The following is a 22,052-nucleotide window of genomic DNA, read 5'->3' on the forward strand; positions in this document are numbered from 1 at the left end:
ATAAAATTCAGAACTCCTGCAGCTCATAATGACTACGTTTTTGTGTGCAAAAAAAAAAAAAAATTCCATTAAATTAACAATAAATGATAACAGGTGGTAAAAATAGTCAAAAGGAGGAAAAAGAGGTGGAGTGGTATTATTACGAGACTTTTTTGGTAATAGGTGGCCATGATTGGTGCTTATGATCAGTAAATGATAAGCAAGTAAGTAAGCATTTCTTTACTGCTTCTCGTGGGGTCCTTGAAACAATAAATTATCTTTATGCGGGGGTTGCAAAAGCAGGAATGATGGCAGTAAAGAGAAAAGCATGACAAGAGCAGAGCATGAACACGACATAAAAGGTAAATTTCCCAAAGTGTCTGTCTTTGTCTCTATGAATGCATTTAGTGCACAGCGGTTATTTTATTTGAGCCAATATCTTACCCATATGGCATTGTGTGGAGGGCTTTTACTGAAGTGTAGGGGCTGCCTTAGAGCAGAGGTTAGTGAAATGTAAGGTGAGGCGGATTGCAACAGTGGATATCGAAAGGTGAGACCTACACACGTGCAAGCCATTGCAGAGGTTGAAGAGGTCACCGTACTTGGGCAGACCTCTGCCACTTAAATCGTTGCAACTGGTGTGCACTTCTCGAATGTGCCTGGAGTCTCTGTTGAGTAGCGTCATGGAGAGAGACAAATGAACGCAAGCACGTCCTGCAAATGGTAGACCAGGCACAATTCGGTGAAGTTTATTTTATCATTTTCTACTCATCTCTATAGAATTACGATGTTTGTTCGAAGTTGCTTGCCTTATAAAGAAAAAAAGCTACTGCATCTTATTTGAGGGTTTGAGTGGCCGTAGTTTTATTTTGCGAAACAGGGCTTGTGGACTGATGAGTTTTGTCCTTGCTATGTTGAAGTGAGGCTCATATGTTTTGTTTTTGTTTTCATTTACAGAAGGAACACGAGCTGGCCTTCTTCTCCTTGCGTGGTGAACAGGCTGCCAAACTGACCGACTACGAAGGCCAAGTTGTTCGGCTGGAGCAACAGGTGCGGAGCATCGCGTCCTGCCTTATATTGCCTCTTATAACTGGCCAAGGTTCAGTTCAGGCAGCTAGGATTCAGGAAAGAACCCGTAGTACCTTTCAGCACTAAATTCCTAAAGGCAGTGTTTGTTCTGTGGAGTGAATTTCGTCAAATTGAAAGGAACCACACCACAAAACAAAATCAGTGTGTGTCTGATATCACCATAATTTAATTGTGGCTGCATTACAAATGTTCCTTTAAAGGGCCACCCGAAGACACCTGCATCTTATTTTTGTTCTTAGTAAGGTTGTTTGCCCCTATTGGCTGTGTTGATGTTTATTCAGTATCAACAGGTACATTTATTGCTGAGAAAAACTTTTCAGAATTCAACATGCCACGGCTTAAAACTCGTGTTGTCGGTAACAAAAAGGACTCCATGATCACCGATAGGAAGTGAATGGTGGTGTGGCCCAGCCTCAGAGATCAGTGCACAGAGTAGCTGCTGAGACGTCATTGCAGTTTACTTGTGAAAATGGCCTCTGGTGATTATACCTGTTTCTTCGAGTTTATCAAAGCACCTCTTTGAAGGTAGTCTTTGTCATTAGAATGCGGTAGCCTCTCAAAACAGGCCGCTTCAGTTTATCCTCAATATCCTTTTGAAATGGAGCATGGTGTTACAGCGGATACACAAGAAAGTTTTTGCCCTTTCTTCTGCCCAGATTGACAAGTACCAAACTTTGGCCGGCATCGAGGAACTGGCCCGGAAGGCGCGCGACCTGGATGCACCGCAGGCAGCTCCTGTGCAGCTGCGTGCCCCAGCACAAGCTGCACAACGGTCTTGCGAAGTTCAGACCGTCTCGGTGTCCCTGCGATCCTGCGAGGCACAGACCGCCACAACGGCAACCTGTGAAAAGTGGGTTCAGGCGCAGTGGAGGTTCTCAGTGGGCACGGTTCAGACAGACGAGCCGGAATACTCGACGCAAGAATCTCAGACGCATGTCCACACCTGTCACCGGGAGTGCCAGACGGATGAGCTGCCTGCTAGCAAAGAGCCGGTGAGTATTCCGTTCTTTGATCCTCTCTCCTGCAAGTTGCACTTAATTGCATCGGAATCCCGTTGCAATGGGGACGCACTTGGAGAAGTGCAATTCCTCATTGCTGTCTCTTTGCGGAATTTTTTTTTTTTCTGATGTAAAAGCGCATGCTTGCAGACTGTCATCTTGCAGTTCTATTTAGTTCTCTTGATCAGATTAAGGCGCCGCTGAAATTTTTGTACAGTCTCTCCCTTAAAGGTGCAGTGAAGAGGAATCTGAACTCGTCTTTTTGCCACGGGAACTCTATTTACACGTTCCGAGCATTCTTAGAAACATCGATTTATTGCCCTGTGAGGCCGATTTCCCTAATTAAATCAAATTAACGTCCGGCTCCCGCCTTTTTCTTTAATTCTCCCCATATGGTGGGCGGAGTCGACCAACGCGTGGAGTGCCTTTCACCCAGTCCTGTGGTGCTTGCCGCTCTGCCATCGGCGGAGTAATACATAGTAATCTGTAGAAGCAAATAGTCCGCGCGTATCTTTATTTCTGTGGGCTTATTTTGCGGCTATGTTATCTGCGAATGAACCTATTTATTCACGGAAACTTAAAAAACAAAACAAAGCAAAAGCAAAGCCTCCACGGAGCTGGCTGAAAGACACTCCACGCGTTGGCCGACTCCGCCCACCGTACGGGGAGGATTCTAGAAATAAAGGCGGGAGCCGGACGTTAATTCGATTTAATTAGGGAAATCGGCCACACAGGGCAATAAGTCAGTTTCTAAGAATGCTCGGAACGTGTAAATTAAGTTCCTGCAGAAAAAAGACGAGTTCAGATTTCTATTCAGGGCACCTTTAATGCTGGGTGCATGGGATAGTCTAAGCATTGTCTGCCTGTCTGTCTTTTCGCAGGGCCTGGCTTCAGTCACCGTGACCAACACAGCTGCTGTGCTGCCTCCTCCTCCGCCGCCGCCCCCTCCACCACCACCACCACCCTTTCTTTGCGGCCCACCCCCTCCGCCACCCCCACCACCGATGTTATTGGCCGGAGCTGTGCCTCCACCTCCTCCACCTCTTCCTCCAATGATGGGCATGGCCGGACCCCCTCCGCCCCCACCTCCACCCCCATACCTGGCCATGTCCATGCCTCCTCCTCCGCCCCCACCCCCGTTGCTGGCACCCGTCCACGGCATGCCAGCTCCGCCACCTCCTCCCCCACCAGGAATGGGGCCCGCACCACTGCCAGCGCCACCTGTGGGTGGGTGGCACAATGCGTATGCCATAGGTAAGCCCTCTTTTCTTTTTTTTTGCGAATACGAATGTGACTGGCTTCGTGAATGCAGTTGCGTTGCCAAGTAAACCGCAGATAAATATTGTAGATGGCCCTACAAGTCTCAATGTGAGATGTGCTGTTTTCTAGCTGCTGCTACAGATGGCGCTGTGATCTCAGGGTGGTAGCAGACCCCACGAAATCTGGAAATGTGATGAGTAGTTGCTGCCACAGATGGCGCTGTGATCTCAGGGTGGTAGCAGACCCCACAAAATCTCAAAATGTGATGAGTAGTTGCTGCCACAGATGGCACTGTGATCTCAGGGTGGTAGCAGACCCCACGAAATCTCGAAATGTGATGAGTAGTTGCTGCCACAGATGGCGCTGTGATCTCAGGGTGGTAGCAGACCCCACGAAATCTTGAAACGTGATGAGTAAGAGCTAACGCTCTTAAAAATTTGGATGGCGAGTAGCCATTGGGTACCCACCAGTTTCCAGTAGCCACAAGCTTTCCACTACACCGGTGCTCAACTTCTTTAGGGTGACATGGTTGAAGAAAAGGTGCTTCCACACTGTGCAGACCAAAAAGTATGTTAACAGTGGCACTATTTGGTCAAAGCTGCCTTCGCGCCATTAAAAATCAAATCATCATCATAGTAATCAAAATTATTTCATGACCTAGGTTCGCTGGCTGAAATTTGTTCTTTGGTATTGGGTTCACCTACAGGAGGTCTCGGTTGCTGTTATATTGATATTGTCACACGTGGTACGCTTCATCTTCATTCCATTGGACCTCGAGCGCGTGGGATTCATGAAGTGAGGAAGCTGAAGTGACGGCGTAGCAGATGCGCTCGAGGTTCAACGGAATGAAGATGAAGCGTGTCAATATGATGAAGTGATGTAACAGACATGCTATGCAAGAAAAATGATCAGGGGGCCATAGTCTGCTGTTAACCCCCTAACGAACTGATTTGTTTTGAAAACGGTACCAAAGTGGTCATTTAGTACTTGTGCTGCCATCTGTCTACAAACTAAACAATTAACAGACGATTGTGATGGTCGATCACTGTCAGGTGACATATTGCGCTACTAGCCACCCCCCCACCCTCCCGTGATCTTCCTGGGGCAGGCATCTTCCAGTTGTCCTTTCCTTAGCTCTTATGTCACTCTGCTACTACCTTCCACGGTGGTCAGGTGGTGTGTTACGCCAACTACGCCGACAACACTGACACCACCAGCGACACCTATGATGCGGAATCCACGAAGAGCTTCAAGAAGTACGGTCCAAAAAATGCTTTGGGCGAGCTTTATACCCCTGTCAGACGAGGAAGTTTAGTGTCATTTTCAACGAGTGACACTCGCCTGTAGTGTCATTCGCATCGTGTCACACGATGAACTTTAATGACACTCGCTGCTGAACGCACTCGGCAAGAAGTGAGTTTGGGGAACTCATTTCACTTTTCCCGAGGGGCGAAGTGTATAGCCTCGGTAGCAGCGTTTCGAAATTAGAATACAACATCGGCAATAAAAATGGCGTTTTATTGAACGCAGCTAATTTTTTTTGCCCTCTTGTTCATGTAAACTTATTTAAACATGTATGTCGCCACCACTTTTTGCCAATCAGATTGTGTCAGCTGCGCAGAAAGGTTATCGCCGTGGGTCGCCATCACTGTAGTCGCCATGATGCTTCAAAAAGTGAAGTACTGCTCCTGGCTTGTCTAGTCTTGCGAAGCCTTTTTTGTAATCGCCAATATTGCACAAAGCTCCTTGATAATCATAAATAATTGCTTGCAGTTTGGAATCTACTGTACATTAACTGTACATTAAAGCTTTGAAGCGCGAAAAGTAATATTTTTTGTGCCTTACTTGAAAAGCCATCGTCACCACCATCAATTCCGAATGACACTTTATTTTTCCGTGTAGCAGCACGCCCCGAAAGTGTCACTCGTTCTGGAGAAGTGCACTTCGTGAAAGTGTCACTAAACTTGCCCGTGTGACAGGGGTATTACTCACCTTATACTGAACACAAAGTGCCGAAAAACACATGACAAGCCGGACTCCTCAGGGACCAGAAATGAGTCGGCTGATGACAAGCCTGGCTCATCAAAGTCCACTAGGAGGTTAAACGTAGAGCATTTTGAAAGAGGTTTTAAACATTGAGATTAAGAATGAGTGTCTGCCAGATTAGTTCTGTGCTCTGTGGGTAGCTTGAAAATTTACAAGGAAAGTTGTAGCCTTGCTCCTGGGCTGGTTTTTTCAAAACCAGTTTGCTAATTTTGCCTTTATAGTTACATACATGCTCCGTCAAAACTTATGGAATGCGTCTTTGATAAACATATTCATCCAGGGGTCTTTGCTCGAGACGGAATAGCACGCTGTGTGATTCACACGTGCTCATAATTAGGCTCCATATATCTATTCTAAATTTTTCCCTTACGTTGTATTTTGTAAACTTTTTGACTGTGCCCATTAAAGGTGCAGTGAAGAGGAATCTGAACTCTTCTTTTTGCCGAGGGAACTCAGTCTGCACGTTCCGAGCATTCTTAGAAACCTCGATTTATTGCCCTGTTTGGCCGATTTTCCTAATTAAATCCAATTAACGTCCAGCTCCCGCCTTTTTCTTTTTGCATTCTCCCTGTACGGTGGACGGAGTTGACCAACGCGTGGAGTGCCTTTCACCCAGTCCCGTGGCGGCTTGCTGCTCTGCCATCAGCGGAGTAATACGTAGTAATCCGTCGTAGCAAATAGTCCACGCGTATTTTTATTTCTGCGGGCTTCTTTCGCGGCTATATTATCTGCGAATGAAACTATTCACGGAAACCTAAAAAACAAAAAGCGAAAGCAAAGCCTCCACGGATCTGGCTGAAAGGCACTGTACGCGTTTGTCGACCCCACCCACTGTACGGGGAGAAATCAATAAATAAAGGCGGGAGCCGGATGTTAATTCGATTTAATTAGGCCGTCGCGGTGGCTCAGTGGCTATGGTGCTCGGCTGCTGCCCCGAAAGATGCGGGTTCGATCCCGGCTGCGGCGGTTGAATTTCTTTGGAGGAGAAATTCTAGAGGCCTGTGTACTGTGCGATGTCAGTGCACGTTAAATAACCCCAGGTGGTCGAAATTTACGGAGCCCTCCACTACGGCGTCTCTCATAGCCTCAGTCGCTTTGGGACGTTAAACCCCATAAACCAAACCAAACCGATTTAATTAGGGAAATCGGCCACACAGGGCAATAAGTCGAAGTTTCTAAGAATGCTCAGATCGTGTAGATCGAGTTCCTGCGGCAAAAAGACGAGTTCAGATTCCTCTTCACTGCACTTTTAATTTAGATGTGCAGTGCACAGAATGTAAGGATTTCATTAATATGTATGATCTACTTTATGTAAAGCTGTTTTACTTAATGTTTCCATTATAACTGTTATTATTTTATTACTTTGTGTGCTTAAACAGTGTTTAGTGTACTGGTTGTACTGCAGGAAGCAGATGGCTCTTGAGCAGTGTTTTTCTGCTGGAAATTTGTGGTGTATCTTGTTCACCAACCACTTGTTTTATTTTTTCCCTCCCTTCTACGCTGCACTTTTCACGCCATCTTCACAAGATGGCACTGTAGTATGTGAGTCGGCAAGTAGGTCGCTACCTAAGCTGTTGGAATTGACCATCTTGCAAAAACTGGCAAATTGGCTGTTCTGGAAGGGTTTATTTCTTTATTTATTTATATAAAGTACCCCTGAAAGTCCTCTTTCAAAGGTGCTGCGCAGTAAAAGATAAAAACAAAGTTTCGGCAGCTTAACACGGAAGAATAAAAAACTATATTTATTTAGTATAGAGATGAAATTCAAATGTCACAAACCCGAAAATTAGCACAAGAAAAGAAATGCGAAGGTGACAACAGATAAGTAACTAAAACTAAACAAATGTAAGGCAGTGAAATTCTATGGCCGTGTAATGAAACACAACAGGCACATCCATCCATAAATGCCATGCTGTCATCTATTTTCAAAGGGCAATGGTAATGTAGACACGTCATTTTCAGTGTTGCACGCTGAAGGCCATGCGTGCACCGTTTGACAAGTACCGTTGTCAAACTTAAGAGCAAACAAAGGTTACCTTCAATGCCCAAGCTCTGTTCAGTTTCACCACAAATGAGCTAGGGGTTGAGTTGGGAAGATCTGTAAATTACTTTTATGATAAAGACTCATAATACTGTACATAACCGCGCAGTTTCATGCTACAGAACATCTAAAATGATGTCTCGCCGCGGTGGCTCAGTGGTTACGGCGCTCGGCTGCTGACCCGAAAGACGCGGGTTCAATCCCGGCTGCGGCGGCCGAATTTCGATGAAGGCGAAATTCTAGAGGCCCGTGTGCTGTGCGATGTCAGTGCACGTTAAAGAACCCCAGGTGGTCGAAATTTCCGGAGCCCTTCACTACGGCGTCTCTCATAGCCTGAGTTGCTTTGGGACTTTAAACCCCAATAAACCAAACCAAACCAATCTAAAATGATGTAATGGACAGTCGACAGGCGCTTACTTTGTAATCTCATTTCACCCCTTACTATTCCAAGGTAGGGATGGCAGTGCAGGGAGAATTTTTGAAGGGAGAATTTTGGTTGGAGTAAATAAAGCCTTCAAGAGCAGCAAACGTGCACAATTTTGCTAGTGGTCAATTCTGGTTTTTCTTTCTTTTCTTTTTATCGCTGCATCTCTCAACGCCTTGTCGCTCTGCTTGCCGCATAATGCACCATTGCTACACTGTGACTCTGTAAGCGAGTGCTAAAGTATGTGCTGAGGGGGTGCTATTTTTGACTTGAGCTTTCATGTGTACTTTGATCAACAGTCTGAAGTTCTTTGTAAGCATTGTGAAGTACCACAGGTTTACAATTAATTCCCGCCCAATAGGTGAACACCCTCGTTTATGCTGCATCTTTACATAGTTAATCACTGAAACATTCAGTGGCCGCCCACAGAGCAACTTGGTTGTTTGTTTATCGGCAACTCTGGCATTTGCGTTATAGCAGTAAAGGTCTAAAGCTCGTGCCTTTGGGCTGTAGCAAAATTTTTCCAGGCTGCGAATTTTCTTAGGAAGCTGTGCGACATCCCTCGATCTCTTCATGGCCACTTAACATGCTCATCACAATTATCTATGCTTTAAGGGGGGACACTACCCTAAGCAGTGAACTTTTGAACCATTTGCTCGATTTCATTGGAACTTCTGGGGCTAGTTTATATTACTGCTGGGACCACCTCTGCCAAATTTAATTATTCTAGAATAAGTACGAAGCACGTTATGCAACCTTTATGCCAAGGTTGACTGTGCTTGCTTAGGAAAACTATTGTTTGAAAAATAAGGGTAATTTTCCAATTTTTTGCCTTATGTGGCATTGGGAATGTCCAGAGCGCACAACTGTGGAATTAATTTGCTTAGTTTTCCTATATTTTGAAAGAATGATACCATATAAAGAATGATATCGCATTTTCATTTTGCATCAATTTTTTTAGTCATTTTTTACAGTGAAAAAAGGAAAAAAATAGATAAATTGACCGCACAGTTGTGTTCGTCATAAAATTTCGCTCCAGAAAACCTCCTACAATACCAGTATTATTAAGTAATGTTGGAATGATAGTTTTTCTAAGCTGACAGTTTACTGAAGAAACAGGAGATGAGAAAAAAAGACTCGCATGATCGAAAATCATCCCATTTTATTTTAAGCTCTACAGTGTCCAAGACAAGCCCACCGCTGAATAATAAAATTTAGCAGAGGTGGTCCCAGCAGTGATATTCACAAGTTTCAATGAAATCGAGCAAGCGGTTCAAAGTTCACTATTTAGGGTAGTGTCTGGTTCTTACTACAGTCCACAGAGAGAGGGCAGGGTGTCTAAAAACTTATGTAATTGACAATTTTGTGTGCATCTTGCCTGGAGACTGCACTGCTTGCGAGCGCTGATGAGGCAACGGAATCGTTTAATTTTTTTAACAGCAGCATGAAAGCAAAAGCTGCTATCCACTGTGCCACCTGCATGCGCTGGCTTGCTGCTGCTGCTACTTTGTGGCGCTTTGTTCTGCTGGCTCGGCACGACGGGAGTCCCAAGAAAATGCGTGACATAACGAGTTCTCATTTTGCACAGCCCGCAAGCAGCCCGTGAACCCCAAGGCACTGATGAAGCCCCTGTACTGGACGAGAATTCAGGTGCCTGCACAGCAGCCAGAGAACGTCCCTGAGAAGACAAAGGAGTGCGTATCACATTGTTTAATTGAATTGAATTAAATTGAATTGAAGTTTATTTCGGAACATTTATACAAAGCATGTTTGAAACATCTGGATCCCTAGCTTTTGATTTTTTGTGCAGCCATCATGAGTGTGGATGATTTGAAGCAGGAAGCTGTGCAAAAAATAATACACAAATCACAAGCTCGAATGAGGAGGAAGGAAAACAGCACTGGTGATAGCAATGTTCATCATTTGCATCATCATTTATCACTTTTATGTCACATTATTTATGCATCATTTATGTCACTTTTCGGGTTGCTTTTGTGTTAAATGAGTGGCGGTCATTAGTTTTTGGAAATTGGGTGGTTATGTTTGCTGCTACGCCATCAAGAAAGTCTGTTAAGTGTAAAAAAAATTATTAAAAATGTCTGCGCAGTTTTAGCTGGAACAATGTCATTGATGTTGTTTGGGCAGTGTGCTTCATTTTAATTATTTTTTGTGTGCCCCATTTTTCTCATATGTCCTTATCAAATGCCATTTACAAAAATGCTTGATGCACTACAGTGCTGTAAACAAATTTTGCCCTTGACTAGTAGCACAGTTAATAGTTTATGGCCTTGTCAACTGCTTTAGTGTGACCTCTATCGCCCGTACTCTTTCAGCCACAAGACATTGTGGGAATGCTTGGAGGAGACTCCCCCTTCGGACTGGGATGAGTTCGCCAACTTGTTCTCAAGACAAGTTCAGGAGAAGAAGCCAGCTGCCAAAACGAAAACTGACCAGAAGAAAGCGAAAGAAGTGGGCTATTATTTGCTTTAGTCGCTGTCAATTTCCCTCTTTTTTTTTTTTTAACAGGGAAAGAACGGGTATAGAAAACTTAAAGGTGCACTGAAGAGGAATCTGAACTTGTCTTTTTGCCGCGGGAACTCGATCTACACGTTCCTAGCATTCTTAGAAACTGCGACTTATTGCCCTGTATAGCCGATTTCCCAAATTAAATCGAATTAACAGCCGGCTCCCGCCCTTTTTTTTTTTAATTCTCCCCCGTACGGTGGGCGGAGTCGACCAACGCGTGGAGTGCCTTTCACCCAGTCCCGTGGCGGCTTGCCGCTCTGCCATCGATGGAGTAATACGTAGTAGTCCGTAGTAGCAAATAGACCGCGCGTATTTTTATTTCTGCGGGCTTATTTTGCGGCTATATTATCTACGAATGAAACTATTTATTCATGGAAACCTAAAAAACAAAATAAAGCGAAAGCAAAGCCTCCACGGTGCTGGCTGAAAGGAACTCCACGCGTTGGTCGACTCCGCCCATTGTACGAGGCAGAATTAAAAAAAAAGGGCAGAAGCCGGACGTTAATTCGATTTAATTAGAGAAATCGGCCATACAGGGCAGTAAGTTGCAGTTTCTAAGAATGCTAGGAACGTGTAGATCGAGTTCCCGCGGCAAAAAGACAAGTTCAGAATCGTCTTCAGTGCACCTTTAAAAAAATTTATTGCGCATGTAATTTCCTCATTAATAACACATGGTTTTGTTTGTGTATTGAAATATTGCAGGTGGCAAAGCTTCTTGACCAGAAGCGATCACAAAATGTTGGCATTCTCATATCGAGCCTTCGTCTTGAAATTTCCGATGTGGAGAATGGTAAGTTTTGACTTTTAGGCCTTTGAATTGGTGCAATGCGATTTCACCTTGGTGCTTCCAACTGTGGACTTTCATGGTTTCGATCAGTTCCTGTGGCTGTAGTGTGCTCTTAGCAAGGAGCTGTTTCGGTTCGTATGCGACACAATGCCTAAGTGCCGGCACCGAAGTGCTCGCATAGTGTATCTAATTTGCATCGAAAAGGATGCCATTTGTTGCATTAAAAGAAACAAAAGTTGCAAGTCTGCTTTAAACAATTGCTGTGTGAGGACTGTCCGTTTGGCTTTTGACACTTTAGGCTCTCAACTGGTAAAAAATTCCCCAACTTCTATTAATCTCAAAATTTCTGAACCTCATCTTGCAACTTACATTTTGGCAACAAAATCCAATTACAGAATTCTCTGAATTTTAGTGCACTTATTAGACTGTAAGGCATGTTTGGTTGAAGGATTAAAGTGGCAAGCTTTCCCCTTAAATTGTACTGTCTGTGAAATACAATTCAGCAGAGTAGTAATTTGGGCCTGTTGGTAGTTCATGATGAGGAAGTTAGAGCGCAAAAAAAACAAAGACAAAGTGGAGACGTGGACAGGACAAGCGCTAACTTTCAACAACTGCTTTATAGAAGTGCGGGAAGGGAACCTAGCGGGGCCGCCGCGCATGCGCTAAACCTCTTGTCTCCCAAACTTGCTGTTGTTAAACCCCGAGGCGAGTGTGCAGAAGGTGGTGAAGGCATACATGGTTCAAAATAGTTAAGATTATACACATTATGATAACAAAAGTCGATGTTCTTTTGGAGTCACGTGCACTGAGGGCGTGCTGATGCATAGATCGTTCTGAGCGATCTTAGCGGCTTCAAACAGCTCACGTTCGAGCCTACCTTGATGCCTCCCGATTACCGAGGTGCTTTTCAGCAGCGGTAGACATTTGCAGTCCTTACAATGCGGTGGGAGGTTCGAGCCGTAGCCTTTATCTAGTGAATTGGTGTGCTCCCTCAATCTGTCGTTTAAACATCGACCTGTCTGACCGATATAGACTTGACCACAGCTCAGAGGGATATGAAAAATAACGCCTTCTTTACAGGGAACAAATCTTTCTTCGTGCTTCTTATTGCACCCAGGATTCTTTTGACGTTCACCAGTCACCATGGGACATAACTTGGATAGCATGCATGGCGCCTTGAAGATAACAGTAACCTGGAATTTAGCCACAATTCTCTTCAGATTGTGCGACGCGCGGTGCACGTAAGGCATGACAGCGAAGCTTTTGCTCATTTGTTTCTTCGTGCGCCTTTGCAAGGGTGTTTTCATCTTCTGTATCAGCGTTTCCGCCACAGCTACAATCATTTCGGCGGGGTAGCCAGAACTACCTAAACGCTCCACTTGGGTGTGGAAACTTTCTTTTGTTTTATGGTGACAAGACTTCAAGAGCGCTGCACAAAGACATGATGTAGCTATCCCTCTTTTGACTAACTTGGAGTGAGCTGAGTCAAAAGGAAGCAATGCCTTTTTAGAATGTGGCGTGTACGCCCAGCACACATGTCCAGGGTCATTAAAAAACAAGCGAATGTCTAAAAACTGTAACGACTCAGATTGAGGTAGTTCAAGGGTAAATTTTAGGCTTGTCGAGCGCCTGTTAAAAACATCTAAAATCGAGGTAGACAAGAGGTGCAATGTGTCCCCCGGCTTCACGTGAACAAGAACAAGAAAGTCATCAACATATCTACAAACTTTTACAACAGACAGATTCACAACAGCGCTACGGAACGAGGACAGAAGGAACACGAAAAACACAGGACGGGTGCTGATAGCAGAATCGTGCTTAGGTCGTTGACAGAAAAAAGAGCCCATGTAGGAGAAATACGTTCTAAGAGGATTCTGGTGTGGGCTAGTTGGTTCATTCTTAATAAACAGATTCACAACAGCGCTACGGAACGAGGACAGAAGGAACACGAAAGGAACACAGCGCCCGTCCTGTGTTTTTCGTGTTCCTTCTGTCCTCGTTCCGTAGCGCTGTTGTGAATCTGTTTATTAAGCATGAACCAACTAGCCCACACCAGAATCCTCTTTTACAACAGGTAGGTCGTTAAGATTGTCTAGAATCAAGGAATCTAATTTAGCTAGATAAATTTCACATAATACAGGTGCAATACGAGAACCAATGCACATGCCGTCCTTCTGCAAAAAAGAAACATCTCGGTACCTCACCACAGTACAACTTAAGTAACAGTCCAGCAGTTCCAAAAAGGCTTCCGCTGTAATGCCACAGGAGTTCTGGAAAGCCACGGTGCCAGTCCTATCAATAACTTCACTGACGGCTGTCAAGAGTTCCCCACGAGGTACAGAGTAGAAGAAGTCCTCCACATCCACTGCAAAGGCGCAGTTCGCTCCGGGAAGACCTTCCTTGAGCTGTTCAACCAAACGGTCTGCACTTGCAATCTTGTAGGGATCGTCGACATTAAGGCTGTTCAGGTGTGGCAAGAGGAACCTGCTGACGTGTTCCTGCCAGCTGCCCCTTTCGGACACGATTGCCCTAAAAGGACAAAGCGGTTTGTGTGTCTTGGCAGCAAAAAATAGTTTCAGGACATCAACCTTGGTAGGACATCAAGGTAGGCTCGAACGTGAGCTGTTTGAAGCCGCTAAGATCGCTCAGAACGATCTATGCATCAGCATGCCCTCAGTGCACATGACTCCAAAATAACATCGATTTTTGTTATCATAATGTGTATAATCTTAACTATTTTGAACCATGTATGCCTTCACCATCTTCTGCACACTCACCTCAGGGTTTAACAGCAAGCTTGGGAGACAAGAGGTTTAGCGCATGCGCGGCGGCCCCGCTAGGTTCCCTTCCCGCACTTCAATAAAGCAGTTGTTGAAAGTTAGCGCTTGTCCCGTCCACGTCTCCACTTTGTCTTTGTTTTTTTTTTTTTTGCGCTCTAACTTCCTCATCCATGAAATAGTCCGGTTGATGCTTTATGAAGCCATATTTATTGCATAGCTCAGAGTACAATCATATTACAAGACATCAATTTTGTCTTCTTTGAGCACTAGATAACAACCCGAGCGAACAGAATTCTGGCATTATTTTCAGCATAAAGCTACAGTTGAAAACATTTTTGGAGTTATAAATTCGAGTTTTTGCACTCTTTCAATTAAAAAGTATTGTAATGATTATTTAACGTTCTGCTCCAGTCATTCATTATGTTTGTAAAGTTTTTTCTTATAAAATCCAATAAATTTCCTGTATATCAGTGCAGCAGCTACCAGGCAAACAATTTCATTTTGTTTTTCTTGTTTATATTGGTGACCCTCACGTCGGGCTTCATGTATGATAGAATCTTTGCCATTTTCAGGCCATCACCTCGTGATCAATTGGACACCAGAGTGATATTTTTCTAAAAGGTTGTTTTGATCTGTAATAAATAGCTGATGTCATCAGTGTGCTTACACCTGTTGAATGAATTTGCAGTCAGCTGCAGGAGCTGTTCTTACTCGCTGGCCTTGTAATAGTGCAATCTGCTGGTCTGTTTGTTACAGCCATCTACAACTTTGACACATCGGTCGTAAGCCTGGAAACCCTGCAAGTACTCTACGAAATTGTAAGCTTTTTCTTGACACTTCGCAACATTTTGTGTGAAAAGGTGTGTTTAGGCAAGCACAGCAGTAGACATGCTGTTTCTCTTGTGCTATATTTATGACCACGTTTCTACAAACAACTAACAGTGGTCTGTTAGATCGCAGAAGATAGGCAGCAGTTGATGTAATTACCCACAGTCGAATGCCCTATTTATAAGTACCGTTTTCTTTTACACACGGCTGCTTTCTTTAGTTTTTAAACTTAAGATTGACACAAGCACATTCTGCAGTTTGTTTTCGTTCTTCCTTGACTTTTTTCCCTGTTTATGCTGTCTTGTTTACATCTTGCTTTTGTTGTTGAGAACTGCTGTGCCATACCCCCCTTGATCTCATGTTTATTACCTTCGTTTTTCACATTTATGTTTATCCACGTTGATGTTTGTGCTCGCTTTTGTTTCGTTCATATTCTCGTTATGTTTGTTACTGTCATGTTTGCTCTTCCCTTCATGTTTCTAGTTCATTCAGGTTTTGCATCTGTTTGTGTTATAGTTTTGACATTTGCCTTTGTGCGTATCCCGTTCATCTTCCGCCCCGCCGCGGTGGCTCAGTGGTTACGGCACTCGGCTGCTGACTCGAAAGACGCGGCTTTGATCCCGGCCGCGGGGGCTGAATTTCTATGGAGATGAAATTCCAGAGGCCCGTGTACTGAGCGATGTCAATGCACGTTAAAGAACCCCAGGTGGTCGAAATTTCCGGAGCCCTTCACTACGGTGTCCCTTATAGCCTTAGTTGCTTTGGGACGTTAAACCCCAATGAAACCAAACCAAACGTTCATCTTCCATGTTATGTTTGTTACTTTCTTATTTGTTCATGTAGTCTTATTTGTGTTCAGTTACGTGCTGTGTTTATTCAAGTTGTGTTTATTCCCTGCATTTCATGGGTTTCACACAGCGCCCCACAAGTGAAGAGCTCAAGTTGATCCAAGACCACCTGGCCCTTAAGCCCGACGTTCCCTTGGACAAGCCGGAGCGCTTTCTGCTGGATCTGTCTCGCATCCCCGAGTACGCCGACCGCGTCGGTTGCATCATGTTCCAGTCAACATACACGGAATCCATCGGCAGTGTGGAGCACAAGCTTAACAACCTCAAGATGACGTGTGAGGTGAGGAGGTAGTTTCTTGTACGTAGGATTAGAGCACTGCACGGGCTTCAATCTGAGGCCCAAGCCCGGCCCGGGCCCGAGACCTGGAGCCTGAGCCCGGCCCAGGCCCGCTAAATTATCGCTCTAGCGAGCCCGGCCCGGCCCGTGAATCCCGGAGTGAAGCCCAGCCCGGGCCCGGCCCGGCCTGTTTCACAGTAACGCTTGAGGTATACTGCTCACTCTGAGCAAGTAGACTGCTACTTGACCGATAAGGAACTGGCCGACAAAGGTTCTGAAACCACGGTTTGGCTTGCAGAAAGTTGGTTCTTTTTAACCAAGAAGGAAGTGATGAAGAGTAGTGCTCGCCAGGCCCGTCTAGGTGTGCAAAGATAAACCAGGAAGTTCCCAGAGCTAAATAAAAAGAGCGGCATACGCGCGCAATATACTACTTTGCATTCCCCCATGATTTTAATCAGTTATATTTTGCCGCCGGGAAGTATAAACATTGAAGCTGCCTAGCAAGCAGTGGGATGACATTTGTTTAGTGAATGCGATCTTACAGGTTGAACTCATAGCCGAACTGGTCGCCTTTCAGCAGAAATGAAAAGCTAAAAGGCTTGAGTATTTCACGGTGTGTGTTTTGTAGACTATAAGCGTCCTAAACTAATATGTTCTTCGCAAATGCATTTCTAACAGTGTATGGGTATGTTTTGGGATGACGGACGATCAATCGCCAATTAAAACCGGTTGAATCTTACTCTTACCGGTGGAGCAGAAGATAAAGCGCGAACCACATGATAACTTACAGGGCAAAACACTTGTCATGACAACCAGAGGCTGAAGAAGCGAGGAGGGATAGATGTGGTTATGAGATGAGATTTACAAACTCTCGCGAGCTTTTGTGGCTATTTCATTTCCGAGACGTTCCGGTCAGCTGATCAAAAAGAAGACCAAACGCGCTTTAGTTTGTGCCTTTTCTCACATGAGAAAAATAAAGCTATAAAATAAAAGCTATGTTTTTGGGGCTTAAGGGCCCAAGGGTAGTCAGGCTGTGAGAGACACCGAAGCAGAGGGCTCCGGATCATTTGGACCGCATGGGTTTCTTCAACGAGCAATCACACTATAAAGTACATGGCTGTCATGCCTGCCGCCTAAACAGAAATGCGGCCGCCGAGGCTAGGAGCAAACCCGTGTTCCCCGGCTCAGTAATCAAGCGCCTTGACCACTGAGCCGCTGCGGCGTAGAAATAAGGAAATAAATAAGTCAATTAATAAAGTATTGTGGGTTTTTTGCGCAAAAGACACAACACAAAGAAACGAGGCAGACAGGACAAGCGCTTACTAACAACTCAGGTGTTTATTGACATAACATTTGCTTAAATACAGCAGCTGCTGTATTTAAGCAACCGTCGTGCATCAACCTCAATTAAAGTTTTACCTGATTTTACCCGTTCCCTAGTCGTAAAAATTATGCAAGATGCACAGTAGGTGATCCATGAAATTGCTTGGTGGTCTGGCAACATTGTGCCCGCAGCTTCCGGTCACAGCCTTGGTTCGGTCAGCTGGTGTGTTGTTTGCTGTGAAGGTTTTCTTGGTACAGGTGAAGACGTCATGAATATCGGGAGTGTAATTTAAAAAGCAGCTGCTGTATTTAAGCAAATGTTATGTCAATAAACACCTGAGTTGTTAGTAAGCGCTTGTCCTGTCTGCCTCGTTTCTTTGTGTCGTGTCTTTTGCGCAAAAAACCCACAATGCTTAGGCACCAACTAGCCTGCAAAAACATACTCGTAATAAAGTATAGTATTTTTCTCAGCGCGTAATATAACCCGTAGCTCATCCGTGTCGCTGCTCCAATGCCGCAGTTTTGTACTTCCCTCTGCAATAGTGAATGAATAGTCGGACACCAGCCGCTTCTGTACGAACCCAAGCCCGACTCGGGTCCGCAGCTTTAAGCCCGAGCCCGCCCGGGCCCGGAACTTCAGGCCCGGGCCCGCCCCAGGCCCGGCAAAACAGATCATGTCCCGGCCCGGCCCGGGCTTTTGGGCCGGCCCGAGCCCGTGCAGTGCACTACGTAGGATAGCCGAGGTGCCATTGAGAAACTCTAGATCAGTGCAGTGGAGTGTCATCTTCAAACCCTTAATGCGTTTTTTGTCCGCCGCGGTGGCTCAGTGGTTATGGCGCTCGGCTGCTGACCCGAAAGACCCGGGTTCGATCCCGGCCGTGGTGGTTGAATTTCGACGGAGGCGAAATTCTAGAGGCCCGTGTACTGTGCGATGTCAGTGCACGTTAAAGAACCCCAGGTGGTCGAAATTTCCGGAGCCCTCCACTACGGCGTCCCTCATAGCCCGAGTCACTTCTGGACATTAAACCCCATAAACCAAGCCAAACCAAACCAAATGCATTTTCTCATCACTGCATACCTGTGCATGGAGCAGGGCATACAGAAACACCACCTCAATTGACTACAGATGTCAGCACTCGAACCGTCGTGCATCAACCTCAGTTAAAGTTTTACCTGATTTTACCCGTTCCCTAGTCGTAAAAATTATGCAAGATGCACAGTAGGTGATCCATGAAATTGCTTGGTGGTCTGGCAACATTGTGCCCGCAGCTTCCGGTCGCAGCCTTGGTTCGGTCAGCTGGTGTGTTGTTTGCCGTGAAGGTTTTCTTGATACAGGTGAAGACGTCATGAATATCGGGAGTGGAATTTCAAAAGCCAAGCTTCAGCCGCTGTGCTGCTTGTACTGCTCATCTTATAACTAATCTAGGTCTTCTCTTGTTGGTTAGTCAGCGCCAACATGCTTCTACTGCATCCTCAGCTTCGTTTGAAGTTTGGTGCTTACATATTGATAGTACTCAGTTAATAATGATCATAAACTAGGCACCTAATGAAGTTTTACCTTGCGTCTTTCAGACTGGAGGGAGTGCTTCTGCATATCGAAAAAACAGTTCGCCTGCAGCAGGTGGTACAAGAGATGTAGGAGAAGAAAATGCAAGGGACTGCATTTCATTGAAATCAAAATTTAGAAACAGCACGTATTCATCGAGATTTTGGCACTCATTAAAGAACCTCGAGTGGTTAAAATGAATTACCGATAATTCGGGACAGCTCCACACCACTAAGCTTTGAGTCCTGTGGCATCACGCGGATAATGGAGTGAATTTTTCAGCAGGATTTATGTTCCAGGTGATCCCCCCCTCCAAAAAAAAAAAGTCGAATCCTCCCAGCTGCAAACAGCACAGGGACTCAATATTGCATTCATCGTTGCTGTTTGTAGCAGCAAGCAGGAGCATTCCTCATAACTGACATTTTTAGAATGAATTCACCCATGTGCTGTGTGGTTATAAGACAGTGCATCAATACGTGCAATATTCTTCAGTGGTGTGACGCTGTATCACACTGGTCAAGAGATCCTTGGCTTGAATATTTGCGGCTGTGCTGCCATGACTTTTGCGCCAAAGAAAATATGCTGTTACTTTTTTTTTTTTATGTGCGACATGGTGACGGAACATATGAACTAGACCACTGCTTCATTGGCCTTAGTACTAATTATAAGATCGTAATGGTATTCCCTTTTTTTTCTCTGGTTTTTCAGACGTTGCTACACAGCAAAGAGGTCCATAACATTCTGGGTCTTATATTGGCTCTTGGCAACTACATGAACGGAGGTAAAGTGCTTCAAACTGCTTGCAAAATTCGTTCCATCTTTGCTGTCTGGTTTCCTGGGGATCCAGGGAACAGTGTGCAGTAGACAATGTGTCTCGCACGCGAAGTCCTACTAGATTGGGTTAAAAAATGGTTACACAGTCAAATCCCGAGAATCGTTGAGCCCCTTACTATTGTCTGCCTGTTTTTTGTGGGGGGGCTCTGAAGGCTGTTGGTAGTTTGAGCTAAAAAACTCGTACTCATATTCGGTATGTCAAGCAGGATGTCTTGAATTTGGGCACCCTGATGGGGTCAGCCGCATGTGAGGAAACCACTGTGGGCGTCTTTCTTGTTATTTCCATGACTTCTGTGCATTGCATTCCATTTTTATCGTATTTCAGCATAGATAACTGCTCCAAGCTCAAGTTTCAGGTTGCATATGATTTTGGCACATGCAACAAGTGATAGATAACTCAATGTGTGAGCCCACGTATACTTGTCATGTGAGCTTTAAGGCAGACCTCGGAATTGGTCTGTAAAACGCAAGACTCATTACATGTACGAAGCAGTTGATGGTTGGTAAATAATTTGCCTTTCAGGGAATAGGAGTCGTGGACAGGCTGATGGCTTTGGCCTTGAAATCCTGGCCAAGCTGAAGGATGTCAAGAGCAAGGTCAGCGTAATTGCCTGCACTCCGCTCATATTCAGTGGCTGCCCCATGAGGCAACCTAACCTGACCTGACCTAACTGAACTTTGTTTTTCCAGGACAACTCTCTAACTCTTCTTCACTACATTGTCAGAGTCTATATAAGCAAGTTCCAGGAGGTAAGCTGTGTTTAGCTTTTCTTGCATGTGCTGTTAGCGGTCTGTTAAGACCTGCTAGATCTGTCAGACCTGTGACTTTTATCACTTGAAACTTCACCGATGTCTTGTGCTGTTTACAGAGAGCGGTAAGTGTTCTCCAAGTTGCTTTATTATGCACGTGGTGTAGGTTTATGAATGGCAGTCCTTTATTTACTTGATAAATGTTTAGTAGAACCTTGCAGAAACTTGCAGATGTTTCAGGTGATTGCTTTGCATACTGTGCTCGAATTTTTTTTTTAGTTTCTTCATCCCGTACACTTTAATTTCGATATCAGGCTTGCTGTGCTCTCAACCGCATCAGCCACTGTCTCATTAGCTAAGCACATCATTTTTGTCATGTCAGTTCAAATGGACTCTGAATAGACCAGAAATTGGACCTTGAATTAGGCACCATATTGTACTCTCAAAGCTTAACCCTTTGAGGGTCGAATTATTTTGAAGAAAACTTTCCCAGGTGGTCAAATTACTTTATTGCAGATCTTGAATCTACAAAATGTATATAATCGAGAATAAATAGTAAAAAAAAATTAGGAACAGTACTTTGGTGACAGCATCACTCACAACTGGAAAATGTTCAATAGAATAGAATAGCAATGGTGATAAGCAAGTTAAGAGCAGCACCAATAAAGATAGAAATCAACTTTCGCCGCCTCTGTGAAACAGTGCCCACAAAGAGAAAACACGTTTCGCGCGACTCCGTTGCAATCCCGCGGCGGAATCGAAACCGCGTAGGCGCGTTGCCACATAGGGCGAGAATACCTCGCAAGCAGCGGTGATAAGCAAGCTAAGAGCAGCGCCAATAAAGATAGAAATCAACTTCGGCAGCCCCTGCAAGATAGTGCTGACAAAAAGAAAACTCAAATTTCACGCGACTCCGTTGCGATCACGCGGCGAAACCAAAACTACAAAAGGGGTGTTGCCGCAGTCTGTGCCGCCGCGCTATTGCTAGACATAAGTTCTGCTTATCTCCGTAAGAAGGCAGCACAAAATTCAAACACTTCCTGTAAGTCCTAAGAGGTGGCAGCACCCCCCCAGTGAGCACGCATTGTTCTTTTGGCGCAAAATTTCAAACGGAAGTTTGAAACCGTACCCGTACGGAAAAGACCTTGCGGGACAGAAAACCGCCGCTGTACATATACGGCAAAAACCTTCAAAGGGTTAAAACAGTGTCCTGACAAGCCAGTAATGCAGGCAGTCCAAGTTTGATGTACTGCCGGCAGCACCAATGTATAAATGAATGCGGCACAGACAATTTGAGCACTAATTTGTTTTCTCTCGTGTTACTGCCTCACCTTTATCTATTTTTTTTTTCCTGCAGAACATTACCCAGGAGAAAATGAAATTTCCACTGCCTGAACCAAGTGACATGGAACGTGCTGGGTTAGTCAATTTCGATGACATCAGGGCAGATCTTAAGAAACTTCACTCTCAGGTCAAAAGTGAGTGCCTGCCACTTTATTTGCTCTTTCTCTCTATTGTCTGCAGATGTGTAACTGTTAATTTTACTGCATTAGTGTTAGAATCCCGTCCGTCCGTCTGTCCGTCAGGTAGCAAAGAGGAGACATGAAGAGGGCGGAGTGGGTGAGGGAACAAACATGGGTTAATGACATCCTAGTCGAAATCAAGAGGAAAAAGTGGGCTTGGGCAAGGCATGTAATGCAAAGGGAAGATAACCGC

At 44.8% G+C, this 22,052-nt stretch overlaps 1 protein-coding gene across 2 annotated transcripts in view; it reads left to right on the forward strand.

Annotated features, from left to right (window-relative positions):
• Positions 1 to 22,052, forward strand: part of capu (formin protein cappuccino) — a 43,902-nt gene that overhangs the window by 12,443 nt on the left and 9,407 nt on the right. For both annotated transcript variants that reach the window (XM_089558096.1, XM_089558097.1), the window contains 12 exons: positions 937 to 1,029; positions 1,725 to 2,060; positions 2,948 to 3,320; positions 9,426 to 9,531; positions 10,171 to 10,306; positions 11,066 to 11,153; positions 14,687 to 14,748; positions 15,677 to 15,886; positions 19,461 to 19,533; positions 20,110 to 20,183; positions 20,277 to 20,336; positions 21,694 to 21,814. In XM_089558096.1, the coding sequence (XP_089414222.1) occupies positions 937 to 1,029; positions 1,725 to 2,060; positions 2,948 to 3,320; positions 9,426 to 9,531; positions 10,171 to 10,306; positions 11,066 to 11,153; positions 14,687 to 14,748; positions 15,677 to 15,886; positions 19,461 to 19,533; positions 20,110 to 20,183; positions 20,277 to 20,336; positions 21,694 to 21,814 (1,732 nt within the window). The remainder of the gene's footprint in view (positions 1 to 936; positions 1,030 to 1,724; positions 2,061 to 2,947; positions 3,321 to 9,425; positions 9,532 to 10,170; positions 10,307 to 11,065; positions 11,154 to 14,686; positions 14,749 to 15,676; positions 15,887 to 19,460; positions 19,534 to 20,109; positions 20,184 to 20,276; positions 20,337 to 21,693; positions 21,815 to 22,052) is intronic.

Source organism: Amblyomma mixtum, chromosome 8, assembly GCF_055824585.1.
Source record: "Amblyomma mixtum isolate Tamu chromosome 8, ASM5582458v1, whole genome shotgun sequence".
Taxonomy (NCBI): Eukaryota; Metazoa; Arthropoda; class Arachnida; order Ixodida; family Ixodidae; genus Amblyomma; species Amblyomma mixtum.